General features: G+C 40.2%; 1 protein-coding gene across 2 annotated transcripts in view; it reads right to left on the minus strand.

Moving 5' to 3' along the window:
• ATP1B3 (ATPase Na+/K+ transporting subunit beta 3) overlaps positions 1-21,563 on the minus strand; it is a 34,734-nt gene extending 13,171 nt beyond the window's left edge. The window contains exons 1-4 of one of the 2 annotated variants that reach the window (XM_070466660.1): positions 21,215-21,294; positions 5,917-6,049; positions 5,583-5,711; positions 2,622-2,729 (exon numbers count right to left, since the gene is read on the minus strand). In XM_070466660.1, the coding sequence (XP_070322761.1) occupies positions 2,622-2,729; positions 5,583-5,711; positions 5,917-5,920 (241 nt within the window). In that variant the 5' untranslated portion in view covers positions 5,921-6,049; positions 21,215-21,294. Of the gene's footprint in view, positions 1-2,621; positions 2,730-5,582; positions 5,712-5,916; positions 6,050-21,214 lie in introns of both variants that reach the window. The other variant, XM_020879312.2, reaches the window with a different exon arrangement.
• Between the last annotated feature and the right edge of the window lie 305 nt (positions 21,564-21,868).

Consider the following 21,868-nt stretch of genomic DNA (forward strand, 5'->3'; position numbering starts at 1 on the left):
TCATATGACAATATACAAATATAAGTTAGACAAGAGTCTCTGCAGATGGTAGACTGTAATGTAAAGACAAGTATAAAAAGCCAACCAATAATGAAAATAACTTAGTAGTTCAATTACTTTTGAATTGAGAATAGGGGGATGTCTGAGGCATGTGAGCAAAATCCTCATCTAACATAAAAGGAAGTAAAGACGGTGTATAAAAGTGGTAAATCAAGAACTAGCAGGAAAATAAAACTTTTAAAGATAAGAAGGGGACTTCCCTGGTGGTCCAGAAGTTAAGAACCCAGCTTGCAGCGCAGGGGGCAGGGCTTTGATCCCTGGTTGGGGAACTACGATCCCACGTGCTGTGGAACAACTAAGCCTGTGTGCCACAATGAGAGAGCTGGTGCGCCACAATTAAAACCCAATGCAGCCAAACAAATAAAATTTAAATTAAAAAAATAAAGAAGAAAAATTTTGTAAGAAAAAGTTCAAAAGAATGAAGTTCTTTCCTGTTGAAAATATATCCAGAATCAGATAATTTTTCACAGCCTCCAATGTTCCAATTCCATGCCATGATCTCCACTCACCTGGGTGACTCCAATGGGCTTTTAACTAGCCTCCTTGGTTCCTCACCTAGAATCTAGTCTCAAAATACAGCCTGAGTGATCCTTTAAAAATCTGTATGAGATGTTATTTTCTGCATAAGAACTTCCATCTTGTTCGCTGTGAAAGTCAAGGAACTGAGCAACAGCCTCTAAGACCTCCCTGACCTCAACCCCCTAGTACATTCTCCCCACTTAACTCCATCCAGCCCCTCTGGCTTCCTTGACGAACTTTTAACACACTGGACCTTGTAAGCCTCGGGGCCTTCCCACCTACTGCTAGACAGTTACAGGGCTAGTTCCCTCATTCTCAGAGTTTTCCTCAAACACTCCCCTTTTAATGAGGCCTTCCCAAGCCACTCTGTTTAAAATTGTGATTCTCTTAACTCTATTTCCTTTCTTTGCCTTATTTTCCCTCACAGCACTTATTACTTCCTAAAATACCACTAGGTCATAAAAAACTCCAGGAACTCAGAAAATTTTCATTTGTTCACTGATGGAAATTAGAGTGCTTAACATACACAAAAAAAGCACATTCTGTTGAATAAAGCAACAAACAGGACTGCAGCTAGAACGGAGTAGGGCAGGGAGCTACTGTTCTAATTATAGGGCTTTCTTTACTATTTGTTTTTTAAACCATGAATTATACTTTCACAAAACATCTCTATTTAAATAATAAGTATATATTTAACTATCAAAGAAAAGAGATTTAGGAAGGTAGCTATTAGAAGGTACAGGATTCAAAAGGTTTTTAAGATGGGAGCTAAGGATTTTTGCATGTTGACTGAAGGAATCCAACAGAGAAGCTAAATGTATACGAAAAAGATCAGTAATTAGCACAATGTTTCTGAGGCAGTGAGAGTGGATAGGTGGACACAGATAAGAGGAAGGGCAGCTTCCCTTGCCAGAGCAAGAGGAATATCACAGCTGCAGAAACCTGGCGAGTTTCCTCTTGAGTATTTCTATTTTCTCTTGAATCAGGAAACCAGATTATATGAAGAAAGTGAGTTAAAGGGTGGAGGAGGTAAGGAGCTAGTTTTGAGTAGAGGTTGGAAATAATCCCTTCAGAGAATTTCAGCAGGTCTTCCAGGCAGTAGACTGGGGCCATTTGAGGGAGGTGATCAAATATTCACAGTGTTACTTAGTCCTCAGAGGGCAGGCTGAAAGGAAGGGCTCCATCTAGGAATTACACGGCTTCTTCGACTTGCAAATGGACTAAGAGGCAGAGGATTTTAGAGTACTAGCTTCTATAAAATTGAAATGAAAAACTATGGAACTGATAAGCTTGACCAGCAGAGAAGCTGAGAGTGGAGAGGTTGGAATAAAATAAAAGGGGTCGGTGAACTGGAAGTCCCAAGAGGCAGACAAATAGGGCAAGTTACACCAGCAAAGGAGAAGGTGATATAGGGAGCTTCATCAGTAATCTTGGCAATGGCGTCCTACACGTTCTAAGGAGCAAACGCAGGGGAGAGTGGCTGAGGAAGAGCTGCCTATTCATTCAAATGCTAATACCACAGAGTTAGGGAAAGCAAAATGCAGAGAAAACTGGACTATATTCGAAAGCTTTACAAATCAGTAGCTTCGAAAAACTCACAACTGGTAAGACTTTTTTTAGTGATAAAACACCATTCCTCGTCCTTACACAAGCACTACTTTGGCTCCAAAGACCCAAATACTTAAGACAAGATTTATAATATAGCTTTGCTCTTTAGTCAAATGCTATTTGATTTAATGCAGATATAAATGTTATGCCTCAATGGACTTACTCATGTACTTATTATATAGGGTAGATTTAAAAAAATAAATAAAATCAACTACCCATTAGGTTTAGATCTCCATGCTTTCCAGAACTTAGAATATAAAATAATCATAAATTCCTCATGAATAATCATAATTCTACTTGCCCAGTCCTCTCTTTAGCAGAAAGAGAGAAAAAGGCAGAACTCTAAGAACAATGTTTTTAAAAGTAATCGTAATTTGGTACTAGTTTCTGTAACAACTAAAATCTCTTACCTTACTCTAAAAAATCATACTTACGCTTTAGAAATTTCTTAAGGTCATCAATGTACCCTTGATAGGATTCTGAATCAGACAGGCTAAATGAAAAATCCAACGCAGACACTGGTTTTGGAAAAACCATAAGTCCTATAGAGATAAGAGAAAATGGGGAAAATTAACTGTAGCAAATTCCCTTCTCTCTTTCCTTCTCCTTACATTTTTATCTCTAAAAAGGAAGGTCTCAATAAATTATGTGGACCTTGTGTTCACAGGTAAGATTGAGAGAACCACCAAGAACTCCCCACTTATGTCTGACTACAAAAAGACATCTGAAAGGAAAGAATCCCAAAGTCTTCAATGTCACTTCAGACAATACCAATTAGAAACCACCTCTGAATCTTAGAATTGCTCTGGTCCTTAGTGAAAAGACACAAGTTTTACTCTGTACTTTCTACATTCATTTTCTATTCAGTGTTTTTAGGGTTTGCCAATTTGTCATTAATATATGGAGAAAATTTTAGCAGATCAAAGTCTAAGCACTTTTGTCACTGAAATCACAGCTCTATGGAAACATTCATAAAGAAAGCGAACCTTATTCAACGAAAGAGGACTATACAATTTAAAATCTATAGTTCAATATTCTTCTTTCAATAATAAACACTGCTCTGTAACTAAAATGTAGTTCTCTCATACTGAATTGGCATATAACCACCAACAATTTCGTATCAGCAATCAACAACTGTGTCTCTAGAATATGTCTGCATGAGTTTATTAACAGAAAATATAAGCATGTTTATCTGCAACAAACACAATCAGGCTTCCAACTTTAAGCTTTCCTCGATTTAAAAGCATTAGTTCTACTTTAAGTCTTTCACAAAAGGCTTAAAATAAAAAAAACCCTAAAATTTTCACTAGTCACTGAACATTCCCCATACATCAGTTACTATACATAAAAGTCTTATGTTAAATCTGAAGATAAACAAAAACCAAGGCTATTTTAGTTTTCATTAAAATTTCTCAGACATCCAATTCATATTAGATCAAATCTATGTCTTTCAAATCCTAAATGCTTGCCTGTGTTGATTTGCAAGGGTCTTGAGTTAAACTCAATCTGATGCTAGCCAATGAAGAAACAATCAATGTTTCAAAAAGGCAAAGCAAGTCTTATTCCATATGTACACAAAAAAGTTCCAATTAGACTGTGCATTCAGTTACTACTTCAACATATCAGATCACTTGGATTTAGATGATCACAACTTTAGCTTCTCTTTGGGAGCTAACTACGCACACTTAAACATAAATCAGGGCTTCAGGGATCAGGTATTCTGGGGGTTATGCCCACAGCCAGAAGCCTGGTGTGCTGCAGTCCACAGGGTCGCAAAGAGCAGGACACAACTTAAAGCCTGAACAACAACAACACACCCACAGGATGGTTGTATTAACGTGCTGCACTTATCTTTGCATCCTGTGAGGTAACATAATTTAAAATCCCAGGGCAAAACTATAAAACTTCTGATTCATTTCACATTTTCTGAATATTTAAGGAACTCAGTTTAAAACTATATACTTAAACGCATACTGAACACACTTTACTGCTTATATTATTCATGCAATTATAAATGGTTCAATATTTCTGAAATATATCAGCTTATGATCAATAGTAAGGCAGCAAGAGAAAGAATTATCTTAGAATTCATGTAGGGAGAAAGAAAACAGGGCTACAATGAGAGATGAGGAAAAAAAATCAGCATAAAGCTGGTTCTAGATACATGGTCATAAAGACTAACAGAGTTATTCATGATATTTTGATAAAAATCAGCTACAGACAAAGGAAAAAAGCCGTCAGAACAAACTGGTTGGGGAAACTGGTTGATTCTCGCTGCTGCTATGGCTGAGAAGTTCATGCAGTGAGCAAGGATCTAGACTAGACTTCCTCAGCCGTGGTCCTAATGACATTCTGGATTGGATGAGTCTTTCTTGTGGGGGGTTTCTCATGCATTGCAGGGATGTTCAGCAACACCAGTAGCATGCCTGCAGTTGTGACAACCAAAAATATCCCCAGAATGGCCCTGGGGGGGCAAATCACAGCTGGAACAGAAACAGTGAGGGACAGAAACCTCCTGCAGGTTCCCACCTTCCCTGACTTGTGTGCCCACTTTGCCTGCTGCCAAACTGTACTCCTCCATGGAGAGCCATCCCTTTGCTACAATCTCAGGAAGTTGTTCATATTTGTGGGAATCAGCTATACTGGGGCTCTGTGCCTTATTGTTACCTACTTCCACAAAAACTGCCAGCAGCGTGAGGACAAGGCCCATACGCAACAATGAAGGCAGAGCTGGCATTCAAAAACAAACTTTAAAAGGAATAAATACGGGAGGGAGAAAATGTGATTTAAGTAAGTGTTCTAGTCAAGATCTTTTTCTGTACTAAAGTACATTCTAAAGTACAAAAATAGAGGAATTTTTTTTCCCATAAGACAATCAACAGAGAATAAACATATTAAGTGCACACTCATTTTATTCTCTATTAATAGATAATTTAATACTTCTTATAATTTTCCATACTAAGCAATTAAAACTATAAAGCATGTATTTTATAAGACCAATGCTTTAACCCAAGCTACAGCTGAAATACATATAAGTAAATTACTCAGGACAAAGTGAAACTGCTACTCAATACTCATAAACATCACTCAGAACTATATTCATCAATATGGTTTTACTTTAACTCTCAATATTTATTTCTGCTTACCCTTGGCAAAAGACTCAAGATTTATCAGCCAAGTTTTTGTATCACTGTGTAAATATTAAAGGTCTTTATATCAGCATGTAAATATTAAAGGTCTTAATATCAGCATGTAAATATTAAACAAAATTACAACTTTCACATTATTTGACTCTGAAATTTAACATCTCCTACCTGCTGTATAATATAGACTTCCAGAGAAGATAAAATATAATCCAATTTTGTTAGAAGCCATAATAATCACAACATAATTACCTGGACTAGGAATCTGGTCACGATATTTTGGAACATCATCATTCAGAGTCTGAAGCATGGCCCACATTGTGAATGAAAAGAGTGCAGCCAGGAACCCATAAAAGACTAAGTAGAAGAGCAAGATCAAACCTGTAAAAGAAAACAAAACTCATAAAACTTGAAGATATACACATTGTGTGTGTTTGCCTGTGTGTAACGAGGCCAAGGTGAAAAAACAAACCAACCATTGCAAGGCTAGGATTCCAAGCTTTGCCATGCACACAGCCAAGTATCTTCATATTCCAAACATTATGAATTTGCCCAAGCAAGGGGTATTTCAGCAGGCAGCACCCACCCATCCTGTGATCCCCTCCTCTCCTCTGATACTTCCAAATATAAGCAGCTTCCACAGATCATACTGATTCAAGATCACAGCTTGAAAATCCCAGCACATGAGGCAGTGTTTCCCAAAATGAATTTGATGCCCTCTAGAAAGACAGAAGATGATTTCAGGTTGGATAAATTCCCTTTATGAGTATGTGACAAACAAAAGAATGAGCGTATCAACCCTGTATTTCATAGTAATTATCTGCATAAATTTGAGTTAAGCATGCAGAGAAGGCAAGTCATGAAGATGGCTATCAATGAATAGTTTAGGAAATACTGGCTGAATGGAAGCCTCATGCAAAAAATGTGCAGAGAGGACAAGACCAGAACAGGCACTCTGACCAGTGGGACTTGACAACTCCACTGCTAAGCACGAAGCAAGAGCTGGCACACACAAGTTTCAACACAAAGGGCCTAACCTTTTTTTCTTCACAATCTGGAAACACTAAAATCTATCCCAAGCCAGTGATTTCTTTTGTGAACATCTAGAATTATTCTTCTCAAATGTCTATATTCAAAGATCTAACATCATAAGTGGTCACCATCAAGATTATATGCTACAATACATTGTTAACGTCACACATTTACATTTAAACATTTAAAAACAGATCAAAAAATATTCAATTAATTCCCAGATATGGCAACAGTAAAGAACACTGTGGCTGCACAATATTCTTGTGATGTTCAAAAGACCCTGTGACCCCAGATTGTGGCAAAAGCTAGATAACTTTCATTTGTTACCTGTAGGCCAGAAAACTGTTAGGGGAAAACAGTTAAAGCAATTTCATCTTAATTCAGACTGGCATTCCCCATCTTCCCACTGCCCCAATTACCAGGAGGCCAAAATAGGGAGCGAAAGGACAGAAGGAAGAAAGGAGCACAGTATGTTCACCTCCAGACAGCAGCACTTCCCTACCACACAGAGCAATCCTGCTGCAGAAAAACAAAGGAAGACCAACCTCAAAGAAGTGATCAGTTTACTGTAAGGGAAAATCAAAGAGGTAAAGCCCAAAAGCTGGTTTAATGAGATACAGGAGAAAAACCATTCTTTCAGATATGTCTCTTTGTAGGAACTAACAGATAAATTCCTCTACACAGCAGGCCAGAGCACAAATACATAAATGTAATGAGTGGGGGCTGTGTTCCAACAAAATGTCACTTAACAAAAACAGACAGTCTGAGGCCACAGGAGTTTGTCAACTGATGAAGTCAATACTAAACTGGAAAAATTTAACACAGAAGTGCTAAGAGTTTAGTTATTTAGCAGTGCTTTAAAGTCATCTAAAAGTATTCTTATCACGCCATTTTCAATTTTGATTTCCAATTTCCAGGAAAAATAATATAAATGAAATTTATAAAAGCAACAAGCAAATGAGCACATAGCAAACACACAGTTAATCTTTAGTTCTGAGGGCTTTCCTGGTGGCTCAGATGGTAAAGAATCTGCCTGCAATGCAGGAGACCTGGGTTTGATCCCTGGGACGGGGAAGATCCCCTAGAGAAGGGAATGGCTGCCCACTCCAGTATTCTTGCCTGGAGAACTCCATGGACAGAACAGCCCTCCATGGGGTCACAGAGACTAGGTAATTACAGGTCAGTTACAGGTAGGGCAGCGGGGACCTAATAAATGTGCCACATCTGCCTCAGTGCTGGTTAGTGTGAGCAAAGGAAGTTATTAGGCTTCAAGGCCTGGACAATGCACACTCGTTCAACACACTTTGTGTGATCTGACTGCCTACTTCTTGCTCAACACACTTTGAGACTGTGTGATCTGACTCCCTACTTCTTGCTCAAACTTTCTAGTTATCTAGATACCAGAAAGACTGTGTTTTATTTCCAAAGAATTTCGATAAGAAACAACTTACCCTGGGTAAATAAATTAGCAACCTGCTTACAGTTTTAAAAAACCTTTTTTAAAGCAAAGGCAGGTATAACTTTTTAAAAAAATCAACTATATGGACAAGTACAAATTTAAAGTCCTTTTTAAGTTTAAATTTTTATAAGGAGCTATTTATTGAGGTATAATTCACATTTCATTCACTATGAGTGCTTGGTCATATGGTAACCCTGGTTAGTATTTTGAGTTAAGTGCTAGACAGTCTTCCAAAGCAGCTCTAACATCCTACATTCCCACTGGCAGGATTCCAATTTCTTCACATCCTTATCAATACTTCCTAGTGGGTTAACTTGCATTTCCCTAATGACTAATGTTGAGCATCTTTTCATGAGCTTATTGGTCATTTGTGTCTTCTTTGGAGAACTATCTATTCAGATCATTGGTCCATTTTTATACTGAATTGCCTTTTTATGAAAGTTCTAACAATTCTTCATACATTACAGACATGAGTCTTTTGTCATATACACGATGTACAGCTATTTCCCCCCATTCTGTGGGTTGTCTGTTCACTTTCATGAGAGTGTCCCTTAAAGCAGAAAAGTTCTTAATTACAAGGAAGTCCAATTTACTTTTCTCCTTGGTTGCTTGGTTTTTGGTATTATATCTAACATACCATTGCCTAAGCCAAAGTTAAGAAGACCTGTAGCTATGTTTTCTTCTAAGAATTCTTAGTTTTAGCTCAAGTTTGGATCTTTGACCCACTGTGTGTTAATTTCTGTACATGGTATGAAGAAGAGAGAACCAAGAACTTCCAGATGTACAAGCTGGAACCGAGAACTTTCAGATGTTCAAGCTGGATTTAGAAAAGGCAGAGGAACCAGAGATCAAATTGCCAATATCCGCTGGATCATAGAAAAAGCAAGAGAATTCCAGAAAAACATGGGTTTCTGCTTCATTGACTATGCTAAAGCCTTTGACTGTGTGGATCACAACAAACTGTGGAAAATTCTTTTTTTTTTTTTTTTTTACAGTATGAATAATTTTATTTTTTTTGCCTTATTTATTTATTTATTTATTTTTTCCATTTATTTTTATTAGTTGGAGGCTAATTACTTTACATCATTACAGTAGTTTTTGTCATACATTGAAATGAATTAGCCATGGATTTACATTGGAAAATTCTTAAAGAGATGATAATACCAGACCACCTTAGCTGCTTCCTGAGAAACCTGTGTGCATGTCAAGAAGCAACAGTTAGAACTGGATGTGGAACAACAGACTGCAGACTGGTTCCAAATTGGGAAGTACATCAAGGAGTACATCTAAGCTGTATACTGTCACTCTGTTTATTTAACTTATATGAAGAGTACACCATGCAAAATGCCAGGATGGAAGAAGCACAAGCTGGAATCAAGATTGCCAGGAGAAAATACCAACAATCTCAGACATTACCACTCTAAGAGCAGGAAGTGAAGAGGAATGGAAGAGCTTATTGATAAGAATGAAAGACAAGAGTGAAAAAGCTGGCTTAAAACTCAACATTCAAAAAACTAAGTTCATGGCATCTGGTCTTATCATTTCCATTTCATGGCAAATAAAATAGGGCGCAGTGGAAGCTGTGACAGATTTTCTTTTCTTGGGCTCCAAAACCACTGCGACTGAATAACAGCAAAGAAAGAATTCAATTACATTGTTTTGCGTATCGATTTCCTGCTGTCCCAGGACCACTTGTTTAAAAATCATTTGTTCCTAGCTGAAAGAATTTTCTTAAACTAATTAGCACATTGCTGTTGTTTAGTCGCTAACTCCAGTCAGACTCTTTGTGACCCCGTGGACTGCAGCACACCAGGCTCTTCCACTATCTCCTGGAGGTGTCTCAAATTCATGTTCACTGAGTCAGTGATGCTATCTAACCCATCTCATCCTGTGCTGCCCTGTTCTTTTTGCCTTCGAACTATTTCTATAATTAAAAATACATGTGTGTATATACACATACACTCAAATTTTATATATTTATTAAAAAAAATATGGTAGTATAAAAAATACTAAACAAGATTAAATAACTTGCCTAAGATTAACCTACCAATAAGAGAAACACCCAGACCAGTACCTCTGCATGTGGCACCTTACCCGGTCTGCTCTCCCTGGGAGCCTCAAGCTATTATCTTTTGCAATCAAAACTCCCCTTCTCTGAAGGGCATCACGCAAGCATTCTGTGTTACTTCAGGTGACAAAAATTTACATGGAATAAGGTATCTGTTCCTGTTCTCCAAGAGTCCAGTTACAAGCGACAGACATATAAACAAAGAGAAAGAATTAACTGTCTCTAACAGGAAGAGGAAGGAAAGGATTTCATCAGAGAAGGACTCCCAGAAAAAAGCAAGTTGGCTCACCAAAATTGAGAACAGGAGGGCGCTCTGGACCAAAGACTAGAGGACTCCACAGCAAGAGCAGCCAGGTGAGTTTAACTTTGCGACCCCCCCCCCCCCCCCCACCGGTGCCCAGCAACTAAACACACACACACACACATGGCCCACCCTGGTGCCCATCAACTAAACACACCCACACACGCACGCACGTACGCACACGCGCGCACACGCCCCACCCTGGTGCCCATCAACTAAACACACCCACACACGCGCGCGCACACACACATGCACACACCCCACCCTGGTGCCCATCAACTACCAACAGCAGCAGCACCATCTACTCTTAACAGGAGCAGGGAGCATGGGGCGGGGGGCGGGGGCCTGGGATTTAAAAACTGGCCAAGGTATTGGATGTGTTGGTAAACATCTCAAAGAGTGGAGGGAATCTCCATACCTCAACCAGTTCTTGGGTACCTCTGCCTCATCCCTGAATGCTGTAACAGGAAAGTCTAAATACAAAGAAGAGGTGCAGAGAACCAATAATTACCAAATATTTGAGGAAAAAACTAATCCAATGCAACAAAGAAAGTATGACAAAATTTACAAAGTGGACTTCCTACATAACCTTTGAATTAAAAAGACAACAATGTAAATCCAGGGCTAATTCATATCAATGTATAACAAAAACTACTGTAATGATGTAAAGTAATTAGCCTCCAACTAATAAAAATTTAAAAAAAAAAAAAAAAAAAGACAACAAAACATGAAATATTCAAAATACAAAACAATAGTGCAGCCAAAGCAGAACACAAAGGAAAATCCATAGCTTTATATGAACTCACTAAAAAAACCCAAGACTAACAAAAAAAAAGTCAGGTTTTAAATTCAAGACTAAAATAAATTTAAGGGAAAGTAAGAGAGATTTAAGATACTATCACAAGTTAATGGAAACAAATGCATTTAATTTGATCAATAAAACCAGTTTCCAGCTGGTAAACTAGTGGATAAATGAAATATATGATTTTGTGAGAAAATAAACATTTGCAAATCAGAAGTTTTTACAAAACAATAAACAGAGCTCTCTATTCCTAAAAGAGATACCACATCCAAATGGTTTTAGTTAGTTCTCCCAATTTTCAAAAAATAGATTCTTTTTCTTTACATAAGCTATCTCTTTTGGATGCTTCATGCATTACCTAAATCTTTATAAGGTTAGCACTCTCCAGACACCAAAACTAAATAGCCAGTAGTTACACAAGTCTCACACATTATATTTTATTTTACAAATGCTTACATAGAGCTTACATATTACAGTGTGATAATAACAAAGGAACAAAGATATAGATTAGTAACAAAACACAATATCCAAGAAAGGATCCATGTAAAATGCAGGTAAAAAAGTTGGCATTTCAAATCAGTGAGGAAACGATGATTGATCATTCGATATACTTTGGGATAAGTGGTCGGGAACAGTGTATAAAAAGATTGTTAAATTTGTAATAATATTTAAACAAGTACAATCTTTAGAAGAATTAAGTGAACAGGCATAAACCTCACCTAGACTCTACATATTTACTACCTATCTATTCAATAATTACCATCTATTTTTTTATGCATTTCAAGTTGCAGATGTTAGTACACTTAGCCCCTGAACACTTCAACATGCATATTAACTAAAACTGAGGGGAAAATTACAGTGAAATATACGAATCTCCAAAGTACTGTAACATGGATTTTTGACAAATGCAGTCACCTCTATGATACAAACTGCTATCAAGATACAGAACATTGCCATCACCCTATAAAGTTCTCTCATGCCCCTTCCCAGTCAATCCCCAGGACATCCTAGAGGCAGGCACTGTTCTGGGCTTTTTTCCAGCATAGGTAAGTACTGCTTGATTTAGAATTTCAAAAAAATGAAATGATACAGTACTTTTCTCTTCAGTAAAGCTTATTTTCTACTTAGCCTAATTGTGGGAATCACTCAGGTTTTCCATTATCTGTAGTTTGTTCTTTTTTCGGGGGGACTATTGAGTAGTATTCCACTTTGTGGACACTGGTTTGTTTATCCATTCTACTGAGCACCTGGGCTGTTTCCAGTTTGAAGCTACTATGAATATTTTCATGTATTTCTGTGGACATATGCTTTCATTTCTCTTGAGTAAATATCTAGAACTGCTGGGGCATGAGGTAAGTGTATATTTACTTTTATAGGAAACTGTCAGACTTTTATCCAAAGGATATGCCACATATGTTTTAAAAAGTATCATAGGTAACAATGATTACCCAGGGAAGAAACTGAGGATAAGAGTGGACTTACTGACCACTCACTGTAAAAATTCAAATAATGAAGTGACTTTTGTTATATGAAAAGAACAAAGCCAAGAGTTCACACATTTAAGACCCCATTCAGTTTTCTTGGATTAGCCTATACTGACCACTAACTTCTAAAGCATAGCTCAGCAAATCTCAGCTGCTCCGTTTAATAAAATACTGAAACACAGTTAGGCCACTAGTTTACATGTTGTTTAAGGCCATTTCAAGCTACTAATAGCAGAAGTGAGTAGTTGTAACAGACACTGCCTGGCTGGCAGAGACTAAAATATTACCTGGTCCTTTGAAGAAAAAGTTTGCAGCCTCCAGTTCATAAGGCTTTGTTTTTCATTCCAAAGTGACACCTGAAACTATCTCATGCAGCTCTTCCCTTAAAGAAGAAACTGAGACCAAAAGATTTTTTTTTTAACAACTTATCTAAGCTTAGACAGAAACGTAGAATTCTAATTCAGGTCTATATTCTGAGTCCTAGGTCTGATCATCTCAGTATACTGGTAAACTTCTAAACTTATCAAGTAAAAATACATATGGCCCATAGGCTCACTTTGACTATAATGCCCTATCTGGAAACTCAAAATGAATTAGAAATTTAGTGGAATATAAAGAATCATGGTGAGCTGAGGGGAATTATGAACAAGTTTCTCCACAAACAAGACTTTCACAGTATGGAGCTATGTCAATTAATCCACAATACTCTCAACTTCATTTAGCCCAACAAATAGGTGAATCACAAGTGGAAACTGACTAAATGACAATTTATCAAAAAAAAAAAAAAAAAAGTGTTTACTATGTGCTAGATGCTGTAGGGCTATAACATGCACCTGCAAGTCCTGCTCCGTGAGAACATCCAGTTAGTAGAAGCAACATATATAAACAACTCTGATCCAGGGTACAAAGTTTTTAGGTGTCACAGATGATAAATGTGGTATCCTTTTCACCTGGGCAAGTCAGAGAAGGCTTGTGGCAGAGCTGGCCCTAGATGCAGGAATCAGGGGAGAATTTACGATGCAGTGAATGGCACGGGAGAGGGAATGAGCAGGGCACTCCAGGCCCAGGGGCCTTAGATATAGCCATTTGGCTATGACACAGTGGTATGTGGGGTATGTGGTATAAAACGACAGATTATTTAAGGTTGGAAATATAGTTCTAAGCCAACATGTAATACACCTGGAATACCAGGCTATCTGGAACTGATTTAAACCTGAAAGCAGTGGGGATCCAAACACTTCTGAGATATGGAGAGTACCTTGATCAAAGCTGCAGCCTTAGAAATTAATCTGAAACAGGGAGGTTGTACTAGTTTAGATCACAGTAATTCCAACTGATGCCCTGGATCTTTCTGGGACTGCACCAGAAGTTAAGAACCCACCTTCCCCAGTCAACAACACTACACTTCTTTTTCAGCAGCAGATAAAGGTTGGAGAGCCAAGGCCCCATTTGAACTTGGAACAATTTTGAAAGAAAGTTACAAAAGATCTTCAATTCATCTGGTCCTTCATGTTTTTTCATCAGAGAATTTACAAGAAAAGACACTGCCAGATCCTTAAAAAGTGGGTAAGGGTTGGTGGGAATGTTAAGGGCTATGCAATTTGCAACAGGTGGTTAGCATTAAGAATGCCAGGAAAAACAAGCACCCTGGGCTTCCTCTGAATGTGTGTGTGTTCACAAGATATTGCAGGATGGGGTGAGGTGAGTGAGTGGCGAGAAGGTCAGAGTAAATTCATTCCCGGATTAACTGCAGCAGTGGTAAGGAGCTGTGGTCACCAAGAGATTCTAAAAATGTTACGGAAGTAGGACTGTGCCTAGTGACAGTCTTCAAGAATTGCAAACACAGAAGTAACTCAGAACTCCGATGGAAGAAGGGGAAAGAGCTCTGTTTATCAGTTGATAAGGTAGTGAGGCTGTCTAAGCCTCTCTCTCAGATTTATGGGATATGCAAGAAGCAACTGGCATCTGAGAGATGTTAACCAAGAAGTAAAATCTGTCAGTAATTTTTGCAGTTGTCTTGAGATGAAGAAAATGAAGAGAAAACAAAGCCAAACACAGTGCCTGGGAAACATACTTTAGGAAACAAGAGAATCAGAAAAAGACTGGTTAGAGAAGTATGGAGTAGGAGTAAGGACCACTTTTTACGGGCCAGACAGTGACAATAGGCCAGAAACTGCCAAAAGAAAAGTACCTCACTGTGGGCAAGGGTCTATTCCTTAGCATGGCATCAGCAAACACTAGGAGTAAGTTGTACCTAAGCACCAGCTCCACCAATGGCTCAGTAACAAAGTTTAAACAGATACGGGGAGGTTGTTAAAAGTCAGAGAATTCTTTTCAAAAATATTACTAGTTAAATAGCACCTGTAGGGAGAGGAAGACACTATTAAATAAACCCTCATTAAATCTGAGAGCAGATAAGTTTAAAAAGAAAAAGCCTCTAGGAAGTTCTCATAAGAGCCATAAGAAGCTAAACAGAGCAATAAAACAGGACACAGGAGACCGGATAATAACCCTGGTCCTGTTATTCTAATCAGATGCACGACCTAGGCATATCAAACTCAGCCGAGTCTCCCATGAGAAAGTTAAATGGAAACTTTTTCTGAACACTAAACTATGAAATCCAACAAGTGTAGTAGGAAAAAACAAAAAGGAAAATGCTCAAATATCGAGTAAATCTTTATGCAATGATATACTAAAACCAAAGACACTAAAAAGTGTTGCAGAAGACTAATTACATTTAATTAGTCTGGGAATATTTCACAATACTGCTCATTCATTCAATCAATTTTTACTACATTCCCACTAAGTTCAAGCAATAGGTTAGGTGTTAGGGAATTCCAGAGGAGTAAGATGTGAATAAGAAGCTTCAGCCTAACAAATGAATTATGAAAGCATAAATGCTCTACTAGAAAAAGTTATCACTGGATACACTGGAGCACTTGACACAGTCTCAAGGCAAAAAATGATTCAAAAATGTTTACCAGCGATCAGGCTGTCAAAACTGACAACAGAGTAACTAGGTCAAGGTGAAGGAAGGAGGGGTTCAGAATCTAGGAAACAGGCCCAAAAGTGATGGGAGAGAAGTACATAGAATAGTAGACGACAAGAGAGAAATATGCCAAGACTGCAAATAGTCTGCACATGATGCTAAGGAGCCTGAGGACAACAGAGATTTACATGAAGAGGTGGCTGTGAAACAGCCCACTAAAGATTTCCGACAGGCAACCTTTAAAGATTCCAACAGGTTATAAGAACACAAAAAGCCTTAGGGAGCAGAAATGCAGTTTATAAGTCCCCACATAGATACCATACCTAAAGCCACCAGAAACCTAAGTTCTAGCAGAGTGTGTGGATGGTCCCCAAAGAGGTGATGGAGAGTGCCAAGGATACCCCCAACACATCAACCTCTAAGAAAGAGGTAGAGGTAAAAACCACTCCCCTTAAATTTTAAGTGATAAAACCAGGTAGCTAACTGTACATTTTCACTTATTTATATATTTGAAAAAACTGTATACATAGGAAAATGTTAACAATGGTTATTCTATGCAGTCAAAGACGACAGATTTTACTTCAAAATCAATGTAATGAATGCCTAATTAGAAAATAATGAATTTATCTTCCAAAATAAATTTTGTTCTTCTTTTATGACACAATTTCTTTTTAAAAAATGCTAGGTTAGTAAAGGCTTCATCCTAATGGAAATGCTAGAAGTCTATAAAGGGGGAGGGGAAGGGGAATAGATATCTCCCAAGAGTAACCTTCACTTTTAAAAATTATTGTACACATGATTTTTCCCCCCTTTTCATACAGTTGTACTGCCAAGTACTTTGGCACACTGTAATAAAATTGTTTGGAAAACAAATGCGTTAAATGGTCTTTAAATGTGATGATACACCACAGTGAAGATGTTACTAAGGACAGGAGGGTTTTTTTAAGCTGTTTTTAATAAAACTAATTCTAAAGCTGCAAATTCAAAAGTCAATTTCAAAGAAATCAAATTATTTTGGGGGCGAGGGGAGGCTGCTCTGTAACACAGTAAAGCACATACTACTGTAATCACATAGCCTGGTGGGCTACAGTCCTTGGGATCGCAGAGTCAGACAACTTAGCAACTGTGCAAGCACCACACTATTATTACAGGTATCTGGACTACCACACACACTTACCCCTCCCTTCCACTATCAATCCAGGAAGTGCTGCCTCCTGCCAGGTGATGGCTCAGTTAGCCTCAGCTGTTGCTGCTGCCACACCCACCACTTGACCTTCATTTACAGTCAGCCCACAGGGTAAGGCAAGTCCTGTTACTTTTCCAACAGTGCAAGTTTTTGTCAAGTTTCTTTGATACAACATTCCACCAGACAAACAATACCTTACAAAACTGGGAAAATAAACACACTTGCCTTCTCCCCTACAGTCAAACACACAAGACTGGGATGGAGCCTGATCTCCAAAGCAGAGCATTTACTGAGGCATGACCCAGAATGGGAGCAGGTGATCGAAAAAAACTGCAATTAATGGGCCTACAATGAAAGAGAAGCATATGAACAAAATGGAGATGTTAGTAGTTTTAGTCCAGAATCCTGACCCTGCTTGGAATCAGTACCTTGAGTTTTAGATTAACATTAAAGTATCTACTGAGAGATAACCTTAATGAAGGTCAAAGAAGCCCACAGGCAGATGTCATTAAATGACATGTCACGGGTTTCCCTGGTGGCTCAGATGGTAAAGAGTCTGCCTGCAATGCAGGAGACCCAGGTTCGATCCCTGGGTTAGAAAGATCCACTGGAGAAGGAAATGGCTACCCTCCCCAGTATTCTTGCCTGGAGAATCCCATGCAAAGGAATCTGGCGGGCTACAGTCCCTGGGGTCACGAAGAGCTGGACACAACTGAGCAAATGACATTTTCACGGCATAGTTTTAAAAAAAAAAAACTCTGGTCTTGGAGTTGTCTGAAGGCCAAAGATTCTATCACTAGCTAAGTAAATTCTGACAGATCAGATCTGTGGGTTCAACTGTCTCACCTATGAAATGAGGGTATAGGGCTATATTACTGGCTTTCAAGCTTTTTTTTTTTGACTGTGAGCCACCACAAGGAATACATCTTACATCAGGGTATCTGAACATACAAAATACGTAAAGTTTCACCGAAAGACACTTTTCCTTAGAATAAACTCATGAGGCAGAATAAACTGGTAATTTTTCCATTCTATTTCATTATGTTTTAAAACGTTAGTTTCAACACATGGCCCACTGTTTACAATTAAATAACACTAGGTGACCTCTAAACTGTCTTTCACTCTAATTGTATATAATGCATTTAGGTTTAATATTTGCAACATCAGCCACAAGCTGCTAAATTTTCTTTGTCCTGTATTTTCATAAGTAGCGATTACTTATTCCTGATGTGCTCTACCAAGCCAGTGAAGAATCGGCCTGTAATGCAGGAGACCCAGATTCAATCCCTGGTTGGGGAAGATCCCTTGGAGAAGGGAATGGTTACCCACTCCAATATTCTTGCCTGTAGAATTCCATGGACAGAGGAGTCTGGTGGGCTACAGTCCATGGGCTAGTAAAGAGCTGGATACAACTGAGCAACTAATACTTTCACTATTCCTGACTTGCCCTTACGTTCAGCCTGGATATCGGCTCTTATGAACACTTTGATCACCTACATGGTATGCATTAGAAAGCTGTGAAAATGGAATAAAGTACATGTATATAAGCATTCTGAAACTGCCAAAATCAACTGTAACACATTAGCCAAATATACAAGAAATTAGTCAAAATCCTCACACAGCTGTTTTAAAGAAGGCAATGACATGGATCATGAGGTATGCTCACTTTATCCCAAATGTAAAGAGCAAGACTGCTTCTTAAATATTAATATATAGTGCACTTGGAAAGTAACAAATTTGGGACAAATGTGCTAAAGACTTGAATGTAAAAGTTAAAATCAGGAAACATCTTAAATGAATGTCTTTATAGAACCCTTGAGGTAGAGAAAGGTTGTCTCTACACCCCAGCAGCCCAGCAAATCTACCCAGGTCAAAAAAAGATGTAATAATCCCCTCCCTCATTAATTTCAAAAGCAAAAGAAAACATCTGCACAAATGAAGTTTAAAAAGAAAAAAAAAAAACTATAACATGCTTTCAGAATATAAAAGGTACACAGATTATCCGCAACACAGAAATTCCACCAGTAGAAACATATTTCAAGGAAATCAATTTACAAAAATGCACAAGGATTAAAGAAAGGGGGGAGGAGGGCCCAGTACATACAATATGCACTGGTTTTAAAAAAAAAATGGAATTATTATTTCTATTACCATAGGTATCTCCCATGTATACGTAAGATACATGTTAGACTAAAAAAAAAAAAGTACATCTAACTATACAATAGAATAGCTATTAAATATGATATAGATCTTTATTAATAACACAGGAAGAGGCCCATAATATACTCAAAAGATTATAAAGCAACATTTACTGTATGATCTGTTAAAAAAAAAATCAATAACATTATATGCATTAAGTCTGCCCACAAATGTACTGATATATGCATAGTGGACTTCTCCAGTTGGGAAGAACCCCTGGAGAAGGGAATGGCTACCCACTCTGGTATCCTTGCCTGGAGAATTCCATGGACAGAGGAGCCCAATGGGCTATACTCCATGGGGTTGCAAAGAGTTGACCCTACTGAGTGTCTAACAGGGGTAATGAGATCAGGCAACTCACTCATACACTGCCTTTCTGATAAAGGCAAGATGATAGCCTTCTCCAGGTGGACCCCATGCTTGAGGGAACACAGCGCTGACAGCTGGATTCCAGCCTACAGGCACCACTCCCCCACATCTCCTTGGAGTGTCCTTCCGCCCGCTGTGATAGGATTATGTATAGTTCTCACCTATTTATGCCATTCGGTGCTGGTTTACTATTATTACAATAAATGCAGAAATTTACTCTTTGCTGACAATTTCCATTCAGAAAATAAAAAGCCTTGCCTTCATTCTTCTAAATCTAATCCCAGCTTCACTAGTATTCCTTCCACTGCGCTTACATAATCCTGCATTCTCTGATACCAAATAATATCTCTACTCCAACAGCACGTAATACAAAGGTTAAGGAGCACACCCTGCATTAAGAAATGTCATTCAAAAGAAAAGAAAAGAAATGTCACTCTAACAGAACATGAAGATACTTAGTACTGGAACTGAGAAAGGTAGTCTACACAAGTTCATCCCTCTTCACCACTCAAATATTCCTTCAGCAAATAGTACACTCTAAAAACAAAAATAATTGTTTACAGTCCCGCCCCATTTAATTCTAAATGCAAGATCTATTTCCTCATCACACTAGTGGGTTCCCCACAGCCATCCATTTGAATAAAAATCGTGATTATCATGCTGTGAGGCAAGGCATCTGTAAAATAATACAACCGCTGGACTAGGATTAAAGGACAACTGGGTTCTTTTCTTGGCTCTGTGGAATATGTAATTTTACACAAACAAAATCACCGCTTCTCTGGGGCTCATTTTTTCTCATCTCTGAAGCAGGGTTTGGGCTAAAAAAAAACCCTCCAAGGCCCCCCTGCAACTTGTGATAGAGCTTTAAGCCGCCTTTCTATTCTGGAAGAGCCGATTTCAGGTAGCAGCAACAGTTATTTCCTAAGCTAATTCACTCTTCATGCTTCTTTTCAAAGTGTCGTGCTCAAATAGTTCTCCAGTCTAGAAATACTCTCACGCAGAAAAGTCTGTCATGTCCGACTAACAGAATATTTTTCAAAAGGAAAAAAAATACGTTAACTTAAGTTTAAAGGAGGGGAGCACTAGTCCTGATTCAGATGTTAACAGTTTTTCCAAAAAAAGAGGCACTCGAAGGCAGCACCACACTGGTGGATGGTTTAAATATTTCTTTTAAAACAAAGAACCCATGCAGAGGAAAACTGCTAGCAAATACAACCATCACACGTTTGGAAAGCACAGGGCAAAAAACAAACAAACAAAAACCCGTGACTTTCAGACCGGATTTACTTTCCCCAATTGAAGCACGTTGGTAAGGAAGAAAACCTGTGTCACTAAAAAGGAATTAGGGAGGAAGCGACCTTTTTAGGGTCTTTTCACTGGACAAATTCAATTGCATTTTCGGATACCGTGTGCTTGTGTGCTAACACAGTCGTGCAGCCCACACAGTGAACACTCGTTCACACTCTTCCGACCGGCTGGGGTGGCAGCGTGGACGAGTCACAAGATAGCGGCGGGAGTGGAAATTTCCTCTCCCCGGGCGTGGGGCAGGGTCTAGCTTCCCCGACCGCTCGGCGCAGCCGGCCGCCTCCGCCAGGGCCTCTCGGGGCCGGCGCGCTCCGTACAAAGGAGGCCGGGCACTCGGCCCCCACGCGCTCGGGGCTCGGGGCAGCGGTCCCCGGCTTCCGGCGCCTCAGGCCCGGGCTGCACGTGCGCCCGCTCCCAGCCGGGAGGAAGGAGCCGGCGGGGGCTGCCAGCGGGCCCCGCCGCCTCGCCCGCCCGTTGGCCCAGAGAGAAATGAATGGGGCCGCGCTACTCCTCTGCCGCCGCTGCGGCTCGCGTTCGAGTCTGGCGACCGAGACGAAGACCGCTGCGGGCGGCGGTGGCTCCTGGGGCCCCCACGCGGGGAGCCACCTCCCGCCTTCCCTTCCCACCCGACCCCGCCCGGCGTCCCCCCAGACCGCGGCCGGCCCGGGTGCCCAACCGCCGCCCGCTCACCCCAGCTCTTGGCAGTGCGCCCCAGGAACTCTCCGGTTGTCCGGTTGTAGATGAAGAGCTTCCACTCGGCCAGGCTCTGGTTGAAGGACTTCTTGTCTGTCTTCGTCATGGTGTGTGTGCCGACTGCGAGAGGTGCGGCGGCCGCGGGGGTGGAAGCGGCGAGGAGCGGGGAGGCGCGTCCCGGCACGAGCGGCGAAGCCCGGCGGCGGCGGCGGCGGCGGCGGAAGGCGCGACGGCACAGGAAACCTTCTCGCTGCGGTGAGCGCTCAAGCGGACTGCGCTGCGCCGCGCCGAGCCGGGGCCGCAGCTCCGGCCGCGGGAGCCTGACGTCTCCGCCCTCCGCAGCCAATCCCCGCGCTGTTCAGGCCCCGCCGCCGCCGCCGCCGCCACCGCCTCCCGCCCGCGGCTGGGCGCAGCCGGACGCGGCGAAGATGCCCCGCCCATTGCCCCGCCCCCGCCCGGCCCCGCCCCGCCCCGCGGTACCCGGCCGGGCTCAGGGACGCGCTGGGCTCCCTCATCCCTGGCCTGAGGAAGCGAAAACTGTGCAAAGCAACTTAAAAAAAAAAAAAAAAATCACGAGAGCTTAATAAGAAGCAGGTTTATAATGACAAGCAGAAGGTGAGCGTCCCTGACCCACAGGTTTCTCAGAAGGAG

Source organism: Odocoileus virginianus, chromosome 4, assembly GCF_023699985.2.
Source record: "Odocoileus virginianus isolate 20LAN1187 ecotype Illinois chromosome 4, Ovbor_1.2, whole genome shotgun sequence".
Taxonomy (NCBI): domain Eukaryota; kingdom Metazoa; phylum Chordata; class Mammalia; order Artiodactyla; family Cervidae; genus Odocoileus; species Odocoileus virginianus.